This window comes from Sturnira hondurensis, unplaced genomic scaffold (genome assembly GCF_014824575.4).
Source record: "Sturnira hondurensis isolate 20B ecotype Veracruz unplaced genomic scaffold, ASM1482457v3 Scaffold0002840, whole genome shotgun sequence".
Taxonomy (NCBI): Eukaryota; Metazoa; Chordata; class Mammalia; order Chiroptera; family Phyllostomidae; genus Sturnira; species Sturnira hondurensis.
The window spans coordinates 5,326,616-5,354,001 of record NW_028075471.1 but is presented as its reverse complement, the minus strand read 5'-3'; the positions used below and the strand labels follow the sequence as shown (position 1 = coordinate 5,354,001).

The following is a 27,386-nucleotide window of genomic DNA, read 5'->3' as shown; positions in this document are numbered from 1 at the left end:
TCTAATTCTGATCCTCAGCCTTTATACGCCCACATGGAAATTTCTGAGAAAGGCTAATTGTTGAGATATTTTGGTCTAATTTAAGTTTTAAACGAAGGGCAGAAAGGGTTTGGTTGGGCATAGGAATAAGTAATGTTAAAGCAGCTAGCCTTCTGTTTTGACAAGAGCCTTGCAAGTTCGGCATCAGCCATATTTTATAGATGAAGAAACTAATGTTCTGACAAATTGCTCAAGCTTCACAGACAGTTAAGTGTTAGAAGCAGGATTTCAAGCCCACTCAGCCTGCATCCGTGGCCGGTGGTCACTCCAGTTGCTCGTTTGGGATGCCAGGTGGTGACATTAATGGTCCCAGTGACACAGACAGCTCTCCTCTGCTGCTGCTGCTCTTGCTCCTTCAGCAAGGACGATGGTATCAGGCTTGCTAGCAGCCACCCACTGTCTGGGCAGCATTCTTTCTCATCCACTTTTTAGCTCTCTATTTTTCCTTGATGCAACTCTATTTCTTTGCCTACTTTTACCTCCTTCTAGAAGTAGGGTATTTCCCAGCTTCCCCTCTCCTGCCAACACTCAAAATTACTTTTAATCTCTGTTAACTGCTTAGATGTTGAGGTATACCTTGTTGAGTGAATCTTAAGTGGAGATTGCCCATTAGAAACATAGTCTCTAAAAATAACGTGGTGTATAAAGGAGGCCAAAGGTTGCTTTTTACAGACTTTCTGCAAAAGAAGTAGGCCCTTACCGTACTCTGAAATCTAGGACCAGCTGAAGCTCCTTTCTCAGAGTAGGTAAGAGAAGTACTTGGATTTTGAAGTCTACAGTCATGTGGAAGTGTTGTAACTGCTGCAGATTGTGCTTTGCAATTGCCATCCTACCACATATAAAAAGTCATCTACAGTCGAATGTCCCTACAATTGAAACTACTGCATGTTTCTTTGTTCCCTTTCTTCAATTAAAAGGAAAAAAGATATTGAAATGACCAATATTCTAGTGCCAAGAGCATTGCAGAAAAAAAGATAATAGGCGATTCTATGTTATTGCTATACAAAGAGCAGTAAGAGAAATGAGCATAAACCTTGCCTTTAAATGATTCGGTTATTCTCTTTTAGACCACTGGTGCAATAATAAACATTCTCCTTTCACGACACAAAGAATGGGACACCTATTGATGTAAGTTTTTACTTTGCATAAAGTCTTTATTTTAACCTAAAACATACCATATAGAAAAGCAAAGGTTGAGTGGGTGTTCCTAAATGCTGCCTCAGTTTAGAATCCATGCAGATGTTTCTGTGAACACATTGTCTCTAGACAGTCTTAATGATGTTACTGTATAATCTGGCCAACATTCATTCAGTTAATATATACCAACCACCTACTATATGGCAGGAATCTTCTAGACACATTGTAGGACTGAGAAAAAATCAAGTAAATAAAATACTTAAAAACTTTGTTGAGTATTCTGAATAAAACAGGCAAAGGATTAACCAAGCAGCTATCTATTCCTGCGTAGGCTGATAAGGATAATTAAATTATGACTTGAAGGATGATGACTAACTTGCCATCTGAAGAGTGAAAGGAAGAGGAGACCCACAGAAAGAAAAGGCCTGTGCAATTTCCTGTTATAAGAACACACCAAGTGTGATACTGAGAGCAGTAAGAAGAGGGGAAGTGACATGAATGAGATTCTCACGTATGATTAATCCGTCTCCCGTCACTCCTGATCCATGCACCACCTTCTGTCATGTGCTCTGTGTCCTGGGAAGTAGGTCCCTCCTATTCTCCCACATCATGTTGTATTAATCACACAAACTTCTTTGACTTAAAGGCTTCCAAGCCAATTAGGAAGTACCAGCAGGAGATCAGAGGACAGAAAGAGAGAAGTCATTGTATGTCTTTCCTTTCTTCCTGCTAATAGTTCTTCCTATGAAGATCTAATACCTAATCATATATAAATCCACTTTTAGATGAAAGAAAAGGAAAATAATGAATGCTTCAGAAATAAAATGTGAAAATGCTAGGTATTATACTTCTCCCGATAAAATAAACTTGATATCTAATTGGAAATATTTTTTAAAAGAGCAGTAGTTCTGTGCCTTCTAGAAACACTGTCTTACTTCTGCTTTGACCATTGGCACAGATATAGCTCATGTGACAACTTCAGCCTTGTGCAAGAAACTCATGAATTGACTGTAGAACTAAATGAGTTAGTTTGCCTCCTCATCTCAAGCTCTTATTTCTATTCAACAGGATTATGCTCAGGTGGTGAATTCTGCATATTGTCTAACTTAATTGGGAAATGTGTTTGCATTGATAAGCTTCCAGACTAATTCAACTGAAGGAAAGCTTTCTAATTTCAACTTTCATTTTCTAGAATTAAAAAAAGTAGAATATATGAAAATGGGACCAATGGGTTACCAGAAATGCAATCCGTAATAAGCAAATCTGTTTGCTTTTTACTTCAAAACATCCAGGACTTGCAATGAGACATTTTACGGTGTTTTTCTTTCAGTCCCTTGCAAATGATCATCCTCTGACTCCAGGGACTTTTAGATTTTATCATATGGCCTTCTGGCTTGTATGTTACAACACTAAACTGTCATCTATAGCATCCACTAGAATGTTATTGACAAAATGTCCACTCGTATTGAACTAAGCACTCAATAAACCACTATAAGTAAATTGTGGTGCTCTTAGCTCAAAGGATAGTCTATTGATTCTCCACAAGAGTATGGGCCTAGCAGAATGACCCTAGCTAGGGTCATTTATGATACCTGGAAAATGTTGCAAACTGTCTTCTTTCAGGTCCCCAGAAGTAAATAAATTTAAACATTGTTTCATGTGTTCTTTGTATAGAATATTTTATTTTTAATAGTTAACCACCAATTACTGCTTTATGCTTCCATTTATATATATACGATACAATATGATACGATATGATATGATATGATATCATCATGGTAATCCATGCTTTTAATAAGGAAATTTGGAATCATCATACAAAGGAAACTGTTTTTAATAGTTTGTGAGTCCCTTCAGAGATTATGTGCATGTATGTATGACATTATAATCTTTTTTCCCCACAATAGAATCATACTCTTCATACCTTTTGGAAATTTGTTTGGTGTGGTGAAGTGAGGCTTTCTACTTTATCCTTCTGGGAATCTTTCCATTTTGCTACATACTACTCCATCTCGTTCTTTTTAATAGCTGCCATATGTACCATTGCATATATAAAGCATGGTGTATTTATCCCTAGATAGATCCTGGATTTCTCAATTTTCCTGTTTGTTTCTTGGTTTTTCTATTAGTATTATTCAGTTAAACAGAATAGTCAATTAACTGAAATTAGCAGTGTTCTCACCATATGCATAAATGAAAGAGTATAGTGCATGGTACTGTATTTCTTAATATGCAGGTGACTTCATTGGCAATCTACGGCAAAATATTTTTGGGGCGGGGGATTAGGAGAGTGGGTGGTATGAGAGTTCTGTAATTTGAATTCTCACTTTTATGTAAGAAATTGTTATTTTTTTAATTAAGCAACTTACACCCAAACTGTAGCCTTAAGGAAGGTGAATATTGCTTGAAAATAGATGATCTTGAAGAAACAAAAAACCTAATTAATTAGAGTTGACATCCATTAAAAGCATACATCTGGAGGAATAATATCATATATTTATAAAGCACTTCACAGTTTCTAAAGTGTTTTCATGATCATTTTCTCAGCACAGTGAATGAATAGATGTTGTCATCCCCAATTTATAGGTGAAGAAATTGAGACTCCAAAAGTCTGATTCTAGTTCCTATAACCCTTTGTCTTTAATAATAAATATGTATGCCCTATGTTCATAGCAATGCTATTCACAATATGCAAGATGTGGAAACAGCCTAAGTGCCCATCAGCAGGTGAATGGATAAAATAAAATAAAAAAAACTGTGGTGCATTTAAACAATGGAATACTATGCAGCAGTAAAGAAGGTATTTTTACCTTTGCAACAGCATGGATGGAACTAGAGATTATTATGCTAAGTGAAATAAGCCAGTAAGTAAAAGACAAATACTATATGACCTCACTTATAACTGGAATCTAATGAACAAAATAAACTAATGAACAAAATAAAACCAGAGGCATAGAATCATGGAATAGACTGGCAGCTATAAGAGGGAGAGGGGATGTAAGGACTGATTGAAAGAAGGTGAAGGCATTAATCGAAGAAAATATGTGAAGGACCCATAGACATGGACAACTGTGTGAGGATTGAGTGTAGGAGTGAGGAAGTGGGCTATGTGGAGGGGGAAAAGAGGGAAAAATTGGAACAACTGTAATAGCATAAACAACAAAATATTTTTTTGTTGTTAAGCTTCTTTTTTTATACATTTTTTATTTATTTATCTTTAGAGGGGAAAGGAAGGAGAGAAGGAAGGAAAGAAATATTGATGTATGGTTGCTTCTTGTGAGTCCCCTGCTGGGAACTGGCCTGCAACCCAGGCCTGTGCCCTGACTGGGAATCGAACCGCGATTGTATGGTTCACAGGCCCACGCTCAATCCACTGAGCTACACCAGCCAGGGCCAAAATATTTTTTTTAATTAAAAAATATATATTACTGTAATTGTTTTCGTACGGGTTCCATAACAAATTACCACCAACCAACTGGCTTAGAATAACATAAATTTTATGTCTCACAGTTCTGGAAGCCAAAAATCCCAAATCAGTGTGTCGGTAAGGTTGGTTTCTTTTGAAAGCACGAAACAAGAATCTGTACATGCCTATGTCCCCTAGCTTCTAGCACTTGCCAGAAGTCTTTGGCATTTCTTGCCCTGTAGATGCATCCCTCTATTTCTGTGTCTGTTGTCACATGGCATCCTCTCTCTATCTGTGTCTGTACCCAAATGTTCCTATTTTTATAAGGACACCAGTCATTGGACTATCACCTAGTCTAATACAGCATGGTTTTACTTAATTTGATTGTATTTGCAAATATCGTATTTTCAAATAAGGTCACATTCACAGGTACCAAGGTTTAGGCCTTGAACATACCTCTCTGGGGCACACATAGTCATCACAATGATGACTTTGGGTCACTGAATGAATGTTTTCCAGGAGCACAAGAACATCTTGAAGAAACTTTGTATTTCATACTAATGGAATATAAATAATAGTTCTTATTCTTTTCTATACTTTTTGCCTAAATTTCCATTTATTCAAATTCCCATCACCAATGTGATTGAACTGGTAAAATTTTTTTATTGCACTATAATTCACATATTATAGAATTGTTCATTTTAAAGTGTATTATCCAGTCATTTTTAGTATATTTCACAGCTGAGCGACCATCACCACTGTGTAATTTTATGTTTCATCACCCCTAAAAGTACCCATACCCATTTGGAGTTACCTCGAACTCCCTGTTATACCCAGCCCCTTATTTCCTCCTCTATGGATTTGCCTATTTTGGACATTTCATATAAATGGAACCATACAATATGTAGTTTGAGCCTGACTTGTTTCACTTAATATGTTTTCAATGTTTATTCACTCCATAGCATGTATCAGTGACTTATTCTTTTTATGCTTTTTATGACTTATTCTTTTTAACTTTAGCCAAAGGGATCTAGGAAAAACTAATGGAATAAAATTCCTTTTGGTGATTGTGAAGCATAGAAATGAATGCGTAAGGAAGACCTTGTACATGAAACCTCATTCTATATTATTTTCTCTTTTTATGCATGAATCTACCATATTTTGTTTATCCACTTAATCAGTTAATGGACCTTTGGGTTGTTTCACTTTTTCTACTATTGTTAATAATGTTGCTATAAGCATTCATGTGCAACATTTTATGTGGACATATTTTCAGTTCTCTCGAGTATATAACGAAGAGTGAAATTGCTGGGTCATATGGAATTCTACATTTAACTTTTGAGGGACTGCAGAACTGTTTTCAAAGTGGCTGTAACACTTTATATTCCCACCAGCAATATGTGAGGGTTTTAGTTTCTTTACATCCTCAGCATTACATGTTCTTAGTCTTTTTTATTATACCCATTTTAGAGTTAGTGGGTATGACATGCTATGTCATGGTTTTGATTTGCATTTCACTGTTGGCTAATAATATTGAGCATCTTTTCATTTGTTTATTGTACATTTATGTATCTTCTTTGGAGAAATTTCCCTTCAAGTTTTTGCTCATTTTAAATTGAATGATCTATTTTTTTATTGAGTTGTATGAGTTTTATACATTTTGAACACTGGATCTTTATCAGATATATAATTTGTAAAAATTTTCTCCCATTCATTACTTTCTGGAGAGTATTCTCTGATGAACAAAAATTTTTAATTTTTATGAAGTCCAGTTGATTTCTTTTTTTCTTTTGTTACTCAGAAACCATTACCTAACCCAAGGGCATGAAGATTTTCACCTATGTTTTTTTAAAGAGATTTACCATTTTAGCTCTTACATTTAAATCTTTGATCCATATTGAGTTAATGATTAAAAACAGAACAACTTCAGCCCTGACCAGGAGGCCCAGTTAGTTAGAGTGTCATCCTGTACACCAAAGGGTTGCAGGTTTGATTCCTGGTCATGGCACATACCTAGGTTGCAGATTTGATCCCCAGTTGGGATGCATATGGGAGACAACCAGTCGATGTCTCTCTTTCACATCTGTGTTTCTCTCCTCTCTTCCCCTTCTCTTTCTAAAATCAATTAATGTATTTCCAGGTGACGATCAAAACAACAACAAATTCACAACTTAGCAAAAGAAGGGAATTTCTTCAACCTGATAAAGAGCATCCATAAAACAGCATATCATAATTAATAATATAAGACCATGAAAGTCTGAATGCTCTCCCCCTAGTATCAGAAACAAGACAAGGCTGTCTCTTATCATTTCTATTCTTCATCGTATTGAAGAATCCAGTCAATTCAATAAGACAGGAAGAAGAAATAAATAATATAAGGCATCCATGTTGGAAAGGACTAAGCAAAGGAGTCTTTATTCATGAGCAACATGAATGTCTATAGAAAAATAATAAATGAGTTCAGCAAGGTGGAGAACATGAAAATCAATATACAAAAATCAATTACATCTCTAGAGCAGAGAGGAATCTGAAAATGAAGTTAAGAAAACACTTTTATTTATAATAACATCAAAAATAATAAAATGCTTAGAAATAACTAACAAAGTTAGTATAAGATTTGTGTACTGAAAATTAAAAAGCACTGCTCAGAGAAATTAAAGATCTAAATAAATGGAAAGCCATTCTATTGGAAGATTCAATATTGTTAAGTTGACATTTCTTTCCAGACTGATCTAAAAACTCGTCAGAGGGTGGTTGTTTTTCTTTTATTTTTTTCTTGTAGAAATTAATGAGCTACTTTAAAAATTTATATGGAAATTCAAAGGTATAATAAAACAGTTGTGTAAAAGAAGAACAAAGATGGAGGACTTACATTTACTGATTTCAGAATTTACTATGAAGCTGCGGTAATCAAGGCAGTATGGTAGTGGCATGAAGAAGCTAGATCAATGGAGCACCAAGCAGAGTTGAGAAATTAAACCTTACATTTATGGTCAGTTGATATTTAACAAAAGTGCTAAGGCAATTTAGTTGGTAAAAGAACAGTCTTTTCAAGAAACAGTGCAGGGACATTTGAATATCCACATGCAAAAGTATTAATTTACACCTTACCTCACACTTTATACAAAAATTAGCTCAAAATTAAATGTAGAACTAAAAGTAATAGTTAAAAGTATAAGACTTCTAGAATAAAATAGAAGGAATTTTCATGACCCTTGTGGGTTAGGAAAAGCCTCTGTAGACCAAAGAAAGGATGATAGCCCTGGCTGGTGTGGCTCAGTGGATTGAGCCCCAGCCTGTGAACCAAAGGGTTGTTGGACTGATTTCCAGTCTAGGGCATATGCCTGGGCTGGGGCCAGATCTTCAGTAGGAGGTGTGCAAAAAGCAACCGTACACTGATGTTTCTCTCCCTCTGTTTCTCCCTCCCTTTCCATCTCTAAAAATACATAGATTATTTTTTTAAAAAAGAAACAAAAGATGATAAATTGGAATTTGTAAAAATTAAAAGATTTTGTATTTCAAAAGACACCATTAAGTAAATGAAGATAAGCCACAGACTGGTAAAAATATTTGAAAACCATATATATGTTAAAATTCTTGTATTCAGAATATAAAAAGAACTCTTCCTGCTCATTAATATGAAAACATATCACCCAATTCAAAACTTGGTAAAAGATTTGAATAAGCATATCATAAAAGAAGATGGACATATGATTTAGTGATAATCTCAACACAATTTGTCATTCACAAAATGCAAATTGAAGCCACAATGAAATACTACCTTATGCCTACCACAATTGCTATTTCCCTAGCATGTGCCTAAAAAACATGAAAACATTATGTCCACACACACAGCTGAACGTGAATGTTCTTAGTGCCATTATTTAGATTATCTAAACCTGTAGACAGCCTACAGCTCCATCAGCTCAATTACTCAATGGATAAACAAAATGTGGCCTGTCCATATATTGGAATAGTATTCTGTAACAGAAAGTAATGACACATGCTACAATATGCATGGATCCCAAAAACATTATGCTAAATGAAAGAAGTCAGATGCAAAAGAATTTGTATTTTCATTCAATTTATAGGAAATATCTAGAAAGGGTAAAAGCTTAGACACCAAAACCAGATCAGTTATAGCCTGGGGCTGGGATGAGAGTAGCGACTCACTTGTAGACAGGCATGAAGGGTCTTTTAAGGTTAGTGGGAGTGGAATGTTCACCAACTGAATTCTGGTGATTGTTGCAAACTCCTTAAATATTCTAAAAATGTATACTAAAATGGTGTTTGCAGCATGTAAATTTCTCTCAATAAAGCTGTTTTTAGAAAGGCAATCAGATGCTGTTCCAGGACGATTTCAAGAGATCAGTTATTAATTTAAAAGCATATATGTTAAGTGTGCGTTGAAATGAATGTTAACAGTTTTAAAAAGGGCTATGTTGTATTTTAATAAGGATATGAAAGTGTCTTAGGTTCAGAATTACCACTATTTTTTTATTAAGGATAAAAGAATAGTTGCCCTGGCTGGCGTAGCTCAGTGGGTTGAGCACAGGCCTGTGAAGCAAAAGGTCACCAATTCGATTCCCAGTCAGGGCACATGCCTGGGTTGCAGGCCAGGTCCCCCCAGTAGGAGGCACATGAGAGGCAACCACACACTGATGTTTCTCTCCCATTCTTTCTCCTTCCCTTCCCCTCCCTCTAAAAAATAAATAAATAAAATATTTTTTAAGAAAAGAATACTCAATGAATTTAACTTTAGCTGAAGGGATCTAGGAAAAACTAATGGAATCAAATTCCTTTGGTGATTGTGAAGCATAGAAATGAATGTGTAAGGAAGACCTTGTACATGAAACCTTATTCTATATTATTTTAAATTTCAATACACAGCCACATTAGCTATATACCTAAACATTGTTGCACATATTTAAACATACTATTTTGTAAATTCACTGTTCCTTGTAATTATTGCAATACTTATTTGGTGAAAACAGTATAACTGAATATGTGCATTCAAATTTAGTTCTTTATTTAGGTCATGATAAGAAAAATAAATACCTTTGGGCTTTAAGAGCAAATGATTCTATTAAATGAAACAAATCATCAGAAGTCTGACATCAGTTTTGCAAGTTCATTTTAACCTAAAATGATTGTACATACAAAAGAAAAGTGAATAGGTAATCTGAACTAATGAGTTTGTCTATATTCTTGGATGGTTGTTACTGTTTACTCAAATGCTCACTGAAGTTATCATTGTGAAAAAGAAATTGTCAATCAAAGATGAAGATATAAAAGTGAATTGAAGATTGAATTCAAAAGTAATTTTACTTTCAAATAGTTTTCAATTGTAGATGTTAAGTTTAGAATGAATGTCATTAATGACCATAGCTGTGAGAGTTATACACCTGCTGATCACTGGAATATTATAATAAATGAGGTTGATTTTCCTGTTGACTACCCCATTTTTTCTCAACATGGTCTCATTACTTTTTCTATCACATTGCTGACCCTTAGCTATGCATGCTCACTTACAGATATAAAAAGTGTATTAACTTATGTATGATTCTTTTTTAAATGTATCTTTACGTGCAGGAAGAGTAATGCCAGCGTTGGTTGTCTTTTTCTGCTTTGTTAGGTCACAGGTTTTAAATGCTGAAAATCAAGCCTATAATACAAGTGAAGATCCTTTTTTATAAGCAGCCTTCTTTATAGCAAGTAAATTGTCCCCCCAAAAGCACATAAGCATAATGAAGCCTGTAAGTAGTCACACACATGCATTCATATTCTCTTCCTCATGAATGACTAATTTTATTTTATTTTTTAAGTAGCAATTCAGCTTGCTTTCAGAATGATTTAAGCTTAGCACATGATTTGGCTTTCCCTCCAAAACCAACTCTTCTTAATTATGAGGTAGGGAAGGTTTGCATATTTATTTTTGCAAAGACAGTAGAATAAATCCTCATCACCATATGAATGGCTTAGTCCTGATACCTCTGTCCTAAATTGGGCACAGGATCATTTAGAAATTCACCCAGCTCTCAGAGCCCTAATGGTTAGGTTTAGCTGAGAACTATTTTGCAAATACCAAAACCTGGACTCCCCAAGAGCAGAGACATGCCATGCACTCAGGGTGAGCCTTACAGCTCAGGAGGCCCACTTCTTTTAATATTTGTTGAACTATATTACAAGATCAACTCTAGAGAGCTAACAAATCTTTCTTTTGGATTTTCCCACAGTCCTCAGGAGTATTCTGTATAGGATCCTCTTCATGCAGATATCTGCATGGTTCCAACCTTTGCTTCATTCAACTCTGCTGAAATGGAACTTCCTCTGGGAGGCCATTTCTAACTACATTTCCTAAAATAACACTTCCCACTCCATCTCTCTCTGTCGTCTTTCTATACTTTATAGCAAGTATATAGCAAGTGTGACTTCAGAGATGTTAATGGGAGTTGACGTATTACAAGTGTACTTATTCATTTATTACTATTTTTCTTCATTAAAACACATGCTTCATGTGAACAGGGACATCTTTTATCTACTGTGATATCCCAGTGTTCGCTTTCATGTTGGGCACTAAGTAGGTGTTCAATAAATAGATAATTAAATATTATCACTCTAGTAGGGCTTCACAAAGGCAATTTGCAATTAATGACAAAGCCGTAACTATGCAAGAATACTGCAATAACCAGAATGTGATCTCAGCCCTCAGGAAGCTTACAGGCTAAGAGACATTGTAGACAACAGCCTATGATAATACCCATTCATGTTTGTCAAGACTGACTGCAGCAGGATGACAGATGTCACAACCCACATCCCCACCCATCCCACTTTCCATTATGGAGGTTGGGACACCGGTAGAGGATTAGGTAGTCATTTATGAGCCACTCAAATTTTCATTATTAGAAAATTAAAGGCCCCAAACATGCAGAGTTCACTAAACAATCCACAGTGACCTAAGTTAATGGTGGGTAGTATGCAGGTAGAACTTTCTGTGAACTTTCTAAGCATTTTTTATACATATACTTAAGTAGTCCTCACAGCATTTGTAGAGTACTACTATTTTCCACATTTAACTGAAGAAACTAAGACACAAAAATGTTAAGTGACTGACTCAGTGTCACTATGCAGTGGTAAAGGCAGAATTTGAGCCCAGAAGAATCTGACTTCAAAACTATTGCTCTTAACTATTATAGCATATTTCCACACTTTTTGATAATGTTGTAATAACAATTTATTACACACACAGATACCAGTACCTGAAAATTACAATCAACTCAAAATGACAATACTGATTATGAATTTTTAGTAAATTGTCCCCCAAAATTGCAGAAATTTCACCTCTCTTGTGCCTGTAGGTGCACAGACTAGAACCTTTATAAATTGCCAAGCCTTTCAGGAAAGTCAGACATTTTTGTGAAATTTAGAACAAGAAACTTTTAAAATCTAAAATGGACTTTGAGCCCTGGCTGGTGTAGCTCAGTGGATTGAGCACAGGCCTGTGAACCAGAAGATCGTGGTTCGATTCCCAGTCAGGGCACATGCGTGGGTTGCAGGCCAGTTCCCAGCAGGGGACCCACAAGGAGCAACCATACATTGATATCCTCTCCCTCTCTCCTTCCTTTCCCCTTTAAAGATAAATAAGTAAAATCTATAAAAATAATAAATAATAAAATAAAGTGGACTTTGAAATACCAAATTCTGATAACCCATTTAAGTTCAATTGGAATGTTACTAGCGAGTGGTAAAACTGAACTATATGGGCTGAATGTTATTCACCCATGAAAACAAAGGAAAAGATTTGCATATTTCCATTAGATAACGGCCCATAAAGTGGACTAGTTACTGACCTATAACACTAAGAGAAAATGAAAAAAATTCAGTAACAGAGGCCAAAAAACGTGCTGTGCTAACAACAACAAAAAAGGATGTGATTATTTTCAATTTGTAAATCTGAGTTGTTTTCAAGGAGGAGGTGGCATTTCAATCCAAACTGTGATGGATGAATATAATTTCAGTAGGCATAATGAGAGAAAGGGCTTTCCAAGAGAAATGCATAAGCGAAGGCACAAAAATACAAAATAATGGAGTATGTTTAAATAGCAGCAAGCATGATGGTGCTAACATTGTGGCAGCTTATTCCAGTGCCCCATGGCACATCCTCTGGGTCCACCTCTGATATCAGTGGCAGATCCAGTGGACAGCTTGGTGTGAGCCTGCTTGGATAGAGTGCTATATCAATTGCCGCCCAGGGGGCCTGCTCTATCCATAGACAAGCACAGCCTAGAAATACTGGGCCATTGAGGCCCCCAGAGGTAACCCTTAACCACTGGACACTGGGAGTAAGTGGTTATATGCTCCCCGCCTCCACTCTTCAGATGAATAATTCTGAGAGATGTCTGTACATGTCTCCAGATGTCCTGGTGGAATGGAGGCCCGTAACAGTGTCATTGACAATGTGTCCTTAATCTTGGCTTTTCCTCTTTTGTTGTCTTACTCTCCCTGCTTTCTCATTCCATGGAATCACCATTCCTGTAAACTCCTTGTACCTACGTCTTTTTCTCAGAATCTACTTTTGAGGGTCTGCTTCTTAAAGGTACTGCACCACACAACCAGGTGCATGAGATAACTCAAAGAACTGGAATGTCGAACACATTCACATGAATCAGAGATCTTAGCCAGTACTGAAGCACACATAAAGCAGAAAGAGACTACCTACCATTGTAGCTCTCCAGTCCTTTCTAAATGCACTTTGGCCCAGATTTAACAGATGACTTCTCTAAGCAATATGGCATACCTCCTCATTTTATTGATCTTTGCAGATATTGCATTTTTTACAAATTAAAGGCAAGACCATCCCCTACTAGTGAAAAGATTATAACTTGCTGAAGATTTTGTATTTTTCAGCAATAAAGTAATTTTAAATAAAATATAAACATTTTTAGGTGTAATGCTATTGCACACAATAGACTACCTTCTGTATGCACCTAGAAACCAAAAAATTTGTGTGTTGCTTTACCACAATATTTACTTTACTACTGTGGTCTAGAATGGACCCTGCAATATCTGTGACCTGCAATTTCTATACTTGAAAGAGCAATAACTAAGACAGAATATCACTCACCCAAAGGGAGCTGTTAACATTTATAGCTTATGTGACATTTTCAAGACAGCCATGACCCATGAGTTCAGTTTTCCCACATACAAAATAGAGAATGAGGATACAAGCTGCAGGGAAGGATTGTTCAGAGAATTAATAAGATGTCTATAAATTATGGTAAAAAGAGCTACAGAATGGAAATCATACCAGGTTATGATTCCCATGTCTTAGCTACTTCCATATCTCTAGTGCCTTGTATTATGCTACTAAGCCATTGACTGAATGTTAGTTGAATGAATTAATAAAATAAAAATTTATATAGAAGACCATGAAGTCAAGCAGTTCCTAGTGATGATGGGCTACAAATTGGGATTATTCATGTAAGTTGCTAAAATGGATTAGAAGTATTGGTTGTCATAATATAAAAGGTTTAGGTTTAGATTAAATTTTATTCTCTGTGTATATATGAGGTATGTCCAGAAGGTATCCAGCCATGTTATATGAAAAATAGAGACATTTATTGAAGAAGATACAAGAAACATTGTACACAGGACAATGATGCCTCAGTCCCCTTCAAAGTAGGCACCTTGGGACCTCACACAGTTCTCCCAATTGCCATCAGCTGCCCCATCAAATTTTCCTGAATCTCATTAATGGTCTGAAATCCCTTCTTTTTCAAAAATGATTTTAGTTTGGGGAAAAAACAGAAGTCGCAGGGCACTAAATCTGGGCTGTAGGGGGGCTGAGTCACCAAGATGAGTTCACGTACCACCAAAAACTCTGTGTGAGACATGATTCACGAGTGGGCGCATTGTCATGATAAAGCTGCCAATCCCCAGTTACCCATAGCCTTCTGAATCATCTGAATAGTTTCTGTGGTGGAATGTTCAAGCTTAACACAAAACTTTATGCAGATTCATTGCTATACTCAGTCATTTTGAGTGTGACAGCCACACAGTATACATGCTCACTCAGTGGTGTCTACTGCCCCCACTGACTAGTGCAGTGATGTTGTCATTGTTCACACATGCACATTCCAGACCACTCTCCTTGGATGCCAGGTTACGTCAATATTGTGCAAACCATTCCCATTATATTAACAATGTCCGGATTTTTTTCCAGACAGACCTTATTTAAAATCACCCAGAATGATGGCATAAGAGGAGATTATAACACAGATAATAAATTGTCCAGAAATATAATGGGCTAAATTGCCCATCCTATCTGTAGATGATACATCTATAGATGATAGATCAATAGATGATAGATAAGTTTGAGTAGATTTAAGGGGAAATAGATTTTAATGTTTTAAAATGTTAGCATCAAAGAAATTTAAGTTCATATAAACCACTCACCAGTCATATGCTGAATCATACAGTCTGTTTTAACATTGTTTTTTAAAGAGAAAATTTTTACAGAGTATGTTCTCTGACCACAGTGTAATTAAATTAAAAATCGATAGCAATGCAATATATAGAAAACACTGTACTGTTTGGAAATTAAACAGCACACTTCTAAGTAACCCAAGATCCAAAGAAGGAATCATGTGGGAAATTAAAAAATATTTCAAACCGAATGAAAATGAAAATTCACCATATTCGAATTTGTGGGATGCAGGTAACAATTCTTAGAGAGGGGGACAGAAATGGGAGGGAGGTGGGGAGCACTGGTGGGGGCAGGGCTGGGAATATAAGACAGAAAAATGTACTTGAACAAGAACTAAATAAAAATAAAAATTAAAAAAGAAAAAAACAAAAAACAATGCTTAGAGAAAAGCATATGGTTTTAAGAGAAAGCTTTAAAATTAAAGACCTAACTTCATCCTACTAAACTGGGGGGAGGCAGGGTGGGACAACTTACACTCAAAGTTAGTACATGGAAAGAAATAATAAAAATAAAATTAGGAATCAATAAAATTTAAAATAAAGAATAGAGATTTTAAAGTTTTTATTTATTTACTTTTAGAGAAGGGAAGGGAGAAACAAAGAGAAGGAGAGCAATATCAATGTGTGGTTGCCTCTCGAGCACCCCCTACTGGGGACCTTGCCCACAATCCAAGCATGTGCCCTGACTGGGAGTTGAACCAGTGACCCTTTGGTTCACAGGCCAGCACTCTATCCACTGAGCCACACCAGCCAGGGCAGAATAGAGAAATTTTACAAAGCCAGAAGTTGTTTCTTTAAAAAGCTATATTTGATAAACCATAATAGGGTTGATTAATAAAAAGAGAAGTTATAAAAAACAGGAATAAGAGAGAGGATACCCCTACATATCCTATGATATTAAAAAGATAATGAAGGGGAATATATAAATGATTTTATGGCAATAAAATGAAACAACTTTAATGAAAATCACAATTTACCAAAACTGAAACAACTCTACATGAAAATCACAATTTACCAAAACTGAAACAACAAAAAATAGAAATTTGAATTGCCCCATAATTTATTAAAGAATTGAATATAACCAAAATCTTCCCACAAAACTTCAGATTTAATGAATTCTACTAAGAATTTCAGAATAACTAGCACCATTTTAAACAAATTTTCAGAGAGTAGAGGAGGAATAAACACTTTCCATATCACTTTATAGGACCAGCTTAATCCTGTTGTCAAATCCTGACATAGATTGTACAAGAAAATTACAGACCAATGTCTCTCATGCACATGGGTATAAAAATCCTCAACATAATGCTAGCACAATTGAAACTTTTATGTCCAGAATACAAGTCTGGCTTCACGTATGAAAAGAAATCACAATGATTTAATATATGGACAGAATAAAGGAGAAAAAAAAATAGGATCACCTCAATTAGTGCAAAAAAATCATTTGACAAAGTATCACACTCTTTCATGATTTTTTAAAAACCAGAAAAAATAACTAGAAGTGGAAGAGAATATCATCAATCTGATAAAGGAAACTTTCATTTAACATCATATTCAGTGGAAACATCTGAGCACTTTCCCCCTATTATCAGGAACAAGGCAAGGGTTTGTACTTCTATTGAGTATATGCTAGAGGTCCTAGCTGATGTAGTAATTTGAGAAAAAGAAAGAAAAGGTATAAAGATTGGAAAAAGCTATGTGAAAGTCTTTATTTACTGAAAAGATGATTATTTATGTAGATAATCTTTATGAACCTACAAAACAACTTACTAGCATTCAGGAGTGAATTAAGCAAGGTCACATGAAATGAGGTATATATACAAAAATCAATGCTATTTCTATATACTAGTAGCACTTGGCTGGTACTTTCAAGTTCTTTTTCATCATGTCAGGAAACTAAACACTTAGGAATAAATTTACAAAAGTTGTGCAAGTTGTAAATTGAAAACTGTAAAACATTGTGAAAGAAATTAAACCAGGACTAAATAAACAAGAGAGGTATATCATGTAGTTTGACTGGGAGACTCAATATTGTGCTTCCCAAATTGAACTATAGATTCAGCTTAATTCAAGTTAAACTCTCAACAACTTTTTAAATAGAAAATTGTAAGTGGATATTAATATCTATATGGAAAAGCCAGGAGTAAACACACCTTGACATAACCAAGTTGAAGAATTTTCTTCAACTAGTTTGAAGATTTACTATAAATCAACAGTAATCAAAGAGCAATGTGATACTACTGTAAGAATGGACAAATGGACTTCTGGCCAAGATGGAGGCATAGGTGGAAACACTGTGCCTCCTTGCACAACCAAATTTAAAGACAATGAAGTTTTAGTAACAAAAACGCAGCCAAAACACAGAAAATTGAACTGTATGGAAGTCGGACAACAAGGAACCATTCAGCCAGATCAGTAAGAGGGGCGGAGTCAGTGTCGGAGTGGGATCAGGCAGGAAAGATCATTAGGTACTAACCTGAGAGTGTAGGCGGAGGTTGTCAGATCCCAGGCATGGGGTGGCAACAGGCGGACCCCGTGAGGGCACAGGGCAGCTAGCTGACCGCGGTCACACATTTGCACGCAGATAAACGAAGGAGTGAACAATGAGACAGACCACTCAGGCCAGGGCCCCAGCGATGGGAATTAGACCCTGAAAGCACCAATTGGAAAGACTTTCGGGGTCGAGGTGCCAGGAGAGGCTCCCAGGCTCACGGGGAGTTTGTTGGAGAGACCCACAGGGTCATGGAGAGTACATGGGCCCAAACACCCGGGAACCAGCACCAGAGGGGCCCAATTTGCTTGTGGGAAGCCGCAGAGGGGACAGAAATCTGAGAGAGAGAGCAGAGCAAAGCGCCATTTTTTCCTCTCTGACCCTGCCCCTACGTATAGCATCACAACCCAGCGACTGGGCCGCCCCACCCTGGTGAACACCTAAGGCTCTGCTCCTCATACATAACAGGTGCGAACAGACTGAAACATTATGGCTCATGAAGAACTCAAAGCCCCAGAGTGTATAATTCTAAGTGACCAAGAAATAGCCAACCTTTCAGATGCACAGTTCAAAATACTAATTAGGATGCTCACAGAATTGATTGATTTTAGTCACAAATTAGAGGAGCAAATGAAGGCTAAACTAATTGAAATGAAGGGAAATGCACAGGAAACCAATAGTGATGGAAAGGAAACTGGGACTCAAACAAGGAAGTGGACCAGAAGAAAGAAAAAAAATGACCAAACAGAAAAGAATGAAGAAACAAGAATTCAAAATATGAGGAGAGGCTTAGGAACCTCTAGGACATCTTTAAATATTCCAACATCCTAATTATAGGGGTACCAGAAGGGGAAGAGGAACAGCCATGAGTGGAAATCCCATTTGGACAAATAATAAAGGAAAACTTCCCCAATCTGGCAAAGGCAATAGACTTCCAGGAAGTCCAGGAAGCTCAGAGAGTCCCAAAGAGTTGGACCCAAGAAGGAACACACCAAAGCACATCATAATTACATTAGCCAAGATTCAAATGAAGGAGAGAATCCTGGAAGCAGCAAGAGATAAGGGGACAGTTAGAATTGCAACTGTCCCCTTATCTAAAGGGGACAGTTACAATTTAGTAACAATTTAGTACAATCTAAATTGTAACTGTCCCCCTATAGTACACAGAATTGTACTAAATGTTACTAAATTTGTTACTAAATTGTACTAAATTGTTACTAAAACTTCACTACACAGGAAAGATATATAAATAATGATCATTATTTAAACATTAATTATCTTTAAATAATGATCATTATTTATATATCTTTCCTGTGTAGTGAAGTTTTAGTAACAATAAACATTAATTATCTTTAAATAATGATCATTATTTATATATCTTTTCTCTGGCAAAGATAGAGGTGTAGGCAGACATACTTCACTACCTCAGACAACCAAAAGAAGGACAACATCCAATTTAAAAACAAAAAACAACCATAACTGCCAGAAAATCAAACTGTATGGAAGTCTGACAACCAAAGAGTTAAAGGAGAAACATCCAGACAGGCAGGAGGGGAGAAGATGGGCAGCCTGGGAGGAGAGGACATGCAGCAAGGCAGCAGTTGGCAGACTGTGAGGGCAAGGCAGTGGCTGACAGATCGGGCAGTCCCACATTTGCAAGCAGATAAACCAGGAGAAGCAACTGGGAAGCAAGACAGACAGCACAACCCAGGATTCTAGCATGGGGAAATAAAGTCCCAAAACCACTGGCTGTAAAGTTCTTCAGGGGTTGTGGTGGCAGGAGAAACTCCCAGTTTCAGAGGAGAGTCCATTGGAGGAACCCACCCACCTTAGAATCAGCACCAGAAACGAGCAATTTGCTTGTGGGTACTGGGGGAAGTGACTGATGGTAGGGGATGGGCTGAGCGAGTGGCATTGTTCCCACTCTGACTCCTTCCCCACATAAAGTGCCACAACACAGCAAAGTGGCTTGCCCCACCCTGGCAAATACATGAAGCTCCACTTCTTACAATGTAACAGGTTGGCTGACACAAAGAAATGTGGCCCAAATAAAAGAACAGATCAAAACTCCAGAAAAAGAACTAAGTGATTAAAAGATAGCCAACCTATTAGATGCAGAGTTCATAACACTGATAATCAGGAGGCTCACATAAATAATTCAGTATGGATGCAAAATACAAACAGAAGTGAAGGCTATGAAAAGTGAAATAAAGAAAAAATATACAGGGAACCAACAATGAAAAGAAGGCAACTGGGACTCAAATCAACAGTGTGGAACAAAAGGAAGAAATAAACATTTGACTGGAACAGAATGAAGAAACAAGAATTCCAAAAAATGAGGAGAGGCTTAGGAACCTCTGGGACAACTTTAAATATTCCAACATCCAAATCATAGGGGTGCCAAAAGAAGAGGAAGAACAAGAAATTGAAAACTTATTTGAAAAATAATGGAGGAAAACTTCCCCAATCTGGTGAAGGAAATAGACATACAAGTCCAGGAAGCCCAGAGAGTCCCAAAGAAGTTGGACCCAGGAGGAACACAAGACACATCATGATAAAATTACCCAAGATGAAAGATAAAGAGAGAATCTTAAAAGCAGCAAGAGAAAAGCAGAGAGTTACTTACAAAGGAGTTCCCATGACACTGTCAACTGATTTCTCAAAAGAAACCATGCAGACAAAAATGGGCCAGAAAGAACTATTTAACCCACATCCAAGATTACTCTCCCAGCAAAGCTATCATTTAAAATAGAAGGGCAGATAAATTGCCTCTCAGATAATGTCAAGTTAAAGGAATTTAGCATCCCCAATCCCTTATTATACAAAATGTTAAAGGGACTTATCTAAGAAAAAGAAGATCAAAACTATGAACAGTAAAATGGCAAATAACTCACAACTGTCAACAACTGAACCTAAAAAAAAAACTACAACAGGAACAGAATCACAGAAATGGAGATCAAATGAAGGGTTATCATCGGGAAGGGAGAAGAAGGAGAATGGGGGAAAAGATACAAAGAACAAGAATCATAATTGGTAGGTACAAAATAGACAGGGGGAAATTAAGAAGAGTATAAGAAATGGAGAAGCCAAAGAACTTACATGTATGATCCATGGACATGAATTAAGGAGCAGAGTGGGGAGTGGATGCAGGGTGAAAGTGGATAAAGGGGAGAAAACAATGGGACAACTGTAATAGCATAATCAATAAAATATACTTAAAAAGTAAAAAATAAAGTAAACTTCATGAAAATTAAAAACTGCTCATCAAAAGACATCATTGAGCAATAAGCTAATTTAGATAAAGCATATATAAGTTTCTGTGTACTATTCTTGATACTTTTCCCTAAGTTAGAAATTATTTCCATATAGGTTTAAAAAAAAGGTATTGTTAATATAATAGGCAAGAAAATACTTGCAACACATATACATGACAAAGGACATATATGTAGGTATGTCAAAAAATATGAAGAACTCATACAATTATAATAAGAAAACAAACCAATAAAAAACAGATTCTTCACAGGATATACCAGTAAATACATGTAAAAGTGTTCAATGTCTTTATTCATAAGACAATGCAGATAAAACCACAGTGATATTCATTTCTTGCCCACTAGGCTTACCCAGTGGTGAAGTCTGATAGCACCAAAAGTTGGTGAGGATGTATAATCACTGTAACCACTTTGGAGAACTGTTTCTATAAAGATATATATATATCTTCCCCAATGACCCAGTAATCCTGTTCCTAATTATCAGGAGAATAAATATACATGTCAGTAACAGAATTCTACAAGAATTTTCTTACAGGTTTTTTTAAACAGCCAGTACTGGAAACGAATGTACATTAATAGGAAAATAGATAAAAAATGAATTTTTATACAGACATTTAAGACCCAGCAATTAAAAAAACTATTGAAAATAAATAAATAAAACTGTTGGTTTATGCTGTTATAGTGGTTGGTGACGTGAGCTGTGGAAGAATTCACAAAGAGAAGAAAGTGCAGAGAGTAAAGATTTTATTTTTACTTTCCAAGGGAGGGAAAGGGCTAGGTTCTGAGACACGCACCAGCATCAGCCCTGAGAGGTCCAGACTTTGAGCTTTTATTAGATGTCGAGGTGGTTGTAGAGCAGGATATTTCAGTTGGTCTTGTGTAGGCTGCAACATTTTTTGATGTTTTTTGGGGTACAGGGTCCAGTCCAGTTGTTGTGGTCTGGTGTGTCCTGTTTTGTAAGTTCGTGGAGCCTCTGTGCTGTCAGGGTGCTTCCAGTAATTTTCTAGTCCTGAGGATAAAGACTCATAAAATAATTAGGGTCAGTCCTGCTTTATGGGGTCTACCTAGCTCTGGCAAAGAGGGCCTGAAAAGGACAAATAAGCCTTTGTCCTATTATATAGTACATTATGTTTTAGGATAAATTTCAAAAACATAATGTTAGCAGTGAAAGAAACCAATCACAAAAGAATATATTCTGTGCCATTCCATATATAAGAAGTTCAAGAACAGATGAAACTTACTCATGATGATGGAAATCAAGAATGAAGATTAACTAGACGGAGCCAGAAGACAACTTCCTAGGGTGATGGAAATATTTTATATTTTGATTGGAGTGGTGATTGCATGTGTGTATATATTTATCAAAACACATGAGATTGTACACTGAAATCTGTGCATTTGTTACTCAAATTTTACCTAAATAAAGAAATAAAAGAGATCATAACTATTTCTATGATATCCATTCATCATGCAGTGTAGAATATAGAGTCTAATGTTTTCTTAACTTGAACAATAAATGTGTAAACCTTGACATAAAGACCCTGCACAATTCTGCTGCTGCCTGCCCCTTCTGCTTTATGTCCCTCCCTTACGTTCTAGGTGCTACCCCTGCTGACTTTCCTGTCTAAGGAAGTAATTTCTTGATTATTTTCTAGTTCATTCTTTTACTTATTTTCTTTATGGCATATATGATACATTTGTTTCTTCATACTTTTTCACCTGCCCTTTCCACTAAAAATAGAAGCTCCAGGAGGTTAGCAACCTTGCCTTTTCTTACTATTATATTTGCCAGTGTATTCCCAGGTGTTTGCTTGGTTCAGTGGGTTCAGTATTTGTTGAATGTGTGAATGGATGAAGGAATGAATGAATAAGTGTTTTTATTGTTCCATGTATTGTGAAAGTTGTAGTATACTCAAATATTTCTCAGTTTGGAGTTAGATCCTTAACTAATTCAAGTAAAAGTTACATAGTCTTACTCCTACAAGTAAAGCAAACCTTTAATAAAACTGTGTCTCAATAGAGTTTTTGGTTGACGCAACCAAACCTTTTGTTTGATGCAAGAGAACCTTATTTCCCCCTTCTTTTTCCAGATTCTTCCTTATACAGTCTTTTCTTCTATCTCCTAATCAGAGCATCTTACAGAGACCTAATAGCATTACTTCTGACAATGCTTTCCAAATATAGTTGATCCTGTACTCTACTGGTAACATGTTTGAGCACACTAACCATATAACCACATTTATTTATTTCAAAAATATGTAAATATATTGCTGTACTACTAATTAATGAAAGTGAACGGAAATAACATTTTTTAAGGGGTGAAACGAAAGACGGTTTTAATATTTTCCTTCTGCACTTCAGTGAATGGTTGTGTAGCACCTTCTCCGTGTGCTCATCCCACTTAGAGCATGCTGCTGTGGAGCAAAATCATACTACATCTACTTATACATCCAAGTATAAAACTACAGTAGTGTTAACATTTTGCACTTTAAACCTACCTCTAACTAGAACTAAAAGAATGTATTGCTTTTTATTTTTATTAATTTTAAATAATTTCCCAAGGATATGTTTTTATTGATTTTACAGAAAGAGGGTGGAAGGGAAGGAAGGAGGGAGGAATGGAAGGAGAAAGGGAAGGAGAGAGGGGGGGAGGGAGAAAGACAAATATTGATCATTTGCCCTGATCATTGATGTATGCCCTGACTAGGAATTGAATTCACACCATTTTGGTTTATGAGATGATGCTCCAACCAACTGAACCACCTGACCAGGCAGAATTTATTACTTTTTAAATGAACTTGTGGCATCATATAGTACAGATGCAGTAGAATTTTTAGCTTTATGGGCATACTCTGAATTTATCTCATTTAATTTTTACTGTACTTATTCTTAACATTGTTCAATGATAGCTTTCTACAGAAAATATGTAGAGTATTGTAGAGGAAAGAAATAAAATGATTAGAAAAGTGAGTGGAGGGAGCAAGAAAGAACTATAGAAAAGGCTATGTTGATTTTTAAAAGTTAATTGCACTATAAATATTGGTAGCAGTGTATTTGAATAAAATGTTGTATTCTTGGGGGTTGCTAATTGTAGAAAATTAACAGTTGGTACATGTAGACATATATTTTTGCTAAAAATGGGGACAGAATAACTATTTTCTAATAAAAGGTAGTCTCTCAAGAAACATTAATTCTACAATATAGCAGCCTGAGACAGGTTTGGAGATTTTCGGCCTGCTCTGTGACCTCTGAGACCTAAAAGAAGCAGAACATAAAAATGAGCCTCTATCAATTTGAATCAAACCTAATCTTTGTGATCATTGCTGTGGTCTAATCTATTAAAGATGCTCAAATTCAGTGTCCTTGGTATCTCTGCAGGTTGACCTGATAGCAGTAAACTTGTGTATTATAATTCTAGTTCCAAGATATGTGCTTAGGAAGTGAAACTGACAGTCAGTGTTTTGCATCTGTCTCCAAGCAGACTAGCAGCCTGTATAAAATGACAGGTGCATTTTTAGGGAAAGAAACAAATAATGTTTTTCTATTTAGTAGGTGACAGTATGTCCCAAGATAATAAATACATGCTTAAAGGACTGGAACAAGCATGATTATTAAAGGCTAGCAGATTCTCAGTTCATACAAATTGAATTTTTTCGTAGGCTAAAACACTGGAAATCTAGTATAAAGTACTAAAATAAATTAGCATATCAAGTGAATTTATACATATAAGCTTGTGAGCACTTTGAATTTAAGGAAGAAATTTTATTATTTTTTTGAAAGAAAAAAGGCAGTTCTTAAATTCTGTGTTTGATCTCCCTTTTGGAAAAAGCCTATGTGATAAATTATATCATTTTGAACATTTCCAAAGATGTGGTTATTACACTGATGGAAATCTTTCTTCTTTTCTTTTTTCAGAATTACTGATTTAGGGAATATCAAAAGAAGATTATACTTATCAACGGTCCATAAAGAACTGTCCTCAACCCCTCTACATGCAAAAATTCCACTCTTTATGATCAAGCGCAAAATTGTAAGTGTCACATGAATGTTGCTTAAAATATCAAGTTCAATTCAGTGAATATTATTTATGTGCCTAGTCTGTGTATAAAGCATTTAGTTAAGTACTGTGATGGTATAAAAATGAATAAAATGCATGCTTTTTATTTTCCTCACATGAAAATGTTTAAAATCTTCTAGGTAGGAGATTATAATTATTTGAAAATCAGAAAGGGCACAAATACTATTATAGGAAGCACAGTAGAGATGGAAGGTGCTATTGGTACTGTGAAAGGGAAGGAAATCCCTCTGATTTCAAGATAAGGAAAGGCTGCATGAAAGATAGTGCATTTAGCAAGGACTTTGAAGGACTATGAGTGTCCAACAAGTAGAAATGGGAAGCCACACATTCCAAGCAGGAGGAACAGCATGGAGGCGGGAAGTGGGACATATTTGGAGAACAAAGAATGACTGATCATTGTTACCAGCTTTTTAAAAAATAGGTTTAAGGAAAACTAGTTTTACAATATAATAGTTTGGTATAGTTTGGGAGATTTTATGCCTATTGTGTAACCTCTGAGACTTAAAGCAGTATATAATGTATGCATAGATAAGTAATATGTTAGCTCAGAAAAAAATCACATAAGTATGACACCAACAAAGGAAAGTAACAAACCTCTGATAACTGATCTTAAATAAGTAGAGATTTATGAACTGTTAGGGTAAGAATTCAGAATATTTCTCTTAAAGACATTTAGGAAAATTCATGAATACACAGACAGAAAACTAAATACATTTTATAAAGCAATGCATGATCAAAATGAGAAGTTCAACAAAGAAATAGAAATCTCAAAAAAATCAAATAGATCTTAGAACTGAAAAGTACAATAACTAAACTGAAGCATTCAATAGAGAGCTTAAAAGCAGATTCGTCCATGCAGAATAAAGAGCTGACAGATCCAAGATGGCAGAGGAGGAAGTGAAAGTTACTAAGTTCTCTGGACCAATCTGGAATTACAACTAAATTATAGAGAAATCAGCATGAATACCAACTGAACACTAGCTGGAGAAAAGCCTTACAACCACAGACAGACAGAATAAAATATTTCAGCAAAACGTGACTGGTAAGGAATATGGTGGAGACTCGAGAGGGCTGGCTGGACTCCCACAGGAGGCACTTGAAGTGCCAGAGGGATATGTCAGCAAACAGAGGCTTCCCCCTAAGAAGTGTGGGGTCTCAACCCCAAGCTGCACTCCCCAGCCTATAGCACCATACCTGGAAAGCAACCCAGATAACATCCAGCTGTGAAGAGCAACAGGGGTTCTATTGTCCAGGGAGAGAATGCAGAGAGCCTTTTAAAGGGCCAAGGTGCAAAATTTCATTTGCAGCCACTTAACCATGGGCACCAGCAAAGGGAGGGTAAAGTGGACTAGAGACACTTGAGGAGAGTTTGGGTTTGGTGGCTCTGGAGAGGGAACTGAGGGAACAGACTCCAGAATCTATGTGCTGTATGTGCTGAGTCATTCCCCATACTGCAGGAGCCATCTCTCTTAAGCAGAACACTCCTCTCTGAATGGCATCTGCCTGATGGGAAGCAACAGTCCCACCCACAGCAATTACTCTGCTCCACCTAATGGTGCTTAAGTCTGACTGCTGATTACAGATCGATTAGATTAACACCTGATTAGTTTCACATCTAAGGCAGAAAATACAAAAAGTGGTCAATGGCAAGACAAAGAAACAGACCCCAAATGAAACAAGAGAATTTTCCAGAAGAACTAGATGAAATGGAAGTAAGCAATTTATCACATAGCAATGTATTAGAGTAATGATTATAAGAATACTCAACAGAATGAAAAAAGACATAGAAACCATAAAAAAGGATCAGTCAGAAATAAAACAAGCAATATCTGAGATAAATAATACACTGGAAGTAATAAACAGTAGGTTAGGTAAAGCAGAGGATTGAATCAGTGTTTCGGAAGACGTGGTAGAAAAAAACAATCAGGCAGAGCAGCAAAATGAAAAAGAATTTTAAAAAGTGAAGAGAGCTTAAGAAACATCTTGGACTACATGAAGTGTAACAACATCCTCATCATGGGAATACCAGAAGGACAAGAAAGTGGGCAAGGGATTGAGAACCTTTTTGAAGAAATAATGACCACATACTTTCTTAATCTGATGAAGGAAAAAGTTGCACAAGTCCAGGAAGTTCATAGAGTCCCAAACAAATTAGAACCAAAAAGGCCTACACCGAGACATGTCATAATTAAAATGACAAGGTTTCAAGACAAGGAGAGAATCATAACAGCCGCAAAAGAAAAGCAGGTAGTTACCTACAAGGGGGTACCAATTAGATACTCAAATGTTTCATCTGATTACTCATCAGAAACATTTCAGGCTAGAATGGAGTGACATGAAATATTCAAGGTGATGAAAGGCAGAGACCTACAACCAAGGCTACTTTACTCAACAAGGCTATCATTTAAAATCAAAACAGAAATAAGGAACTTCCCAGAGAAGAAAAAGCTAAAGGAGTTTGTTAACACCAAACCAATA

At 36.2% G+C, this 27,386-nt stretch overlaps 1 protein-coding gene across 4 annotated transcripts in view; it reads left to right on the top strand.

The window, feature by feature from the left end:
- The window catches only part of CFAP20DC (CFAP20 domain containing), a 255,270-nt gene that overhangs the window by 65,455 nt on the left and 162,429 nt on the right, over positions 1-27,386 (top strand). For all 4 annotated transcript variants that reach the window (XM_037040809.1, XM_037040810.1, XM_037040811.1 and 1 more), the window contains exon 5: positions 24,746-24,860. In XM_037040809.1, coding sequence (XP_036896704.1) covers positions 24,746-24,860 — 115 coding nt within the window. The remainder of the gene's footprint in view (positions 1-24,745; positions 24,861-27,386) is intronic.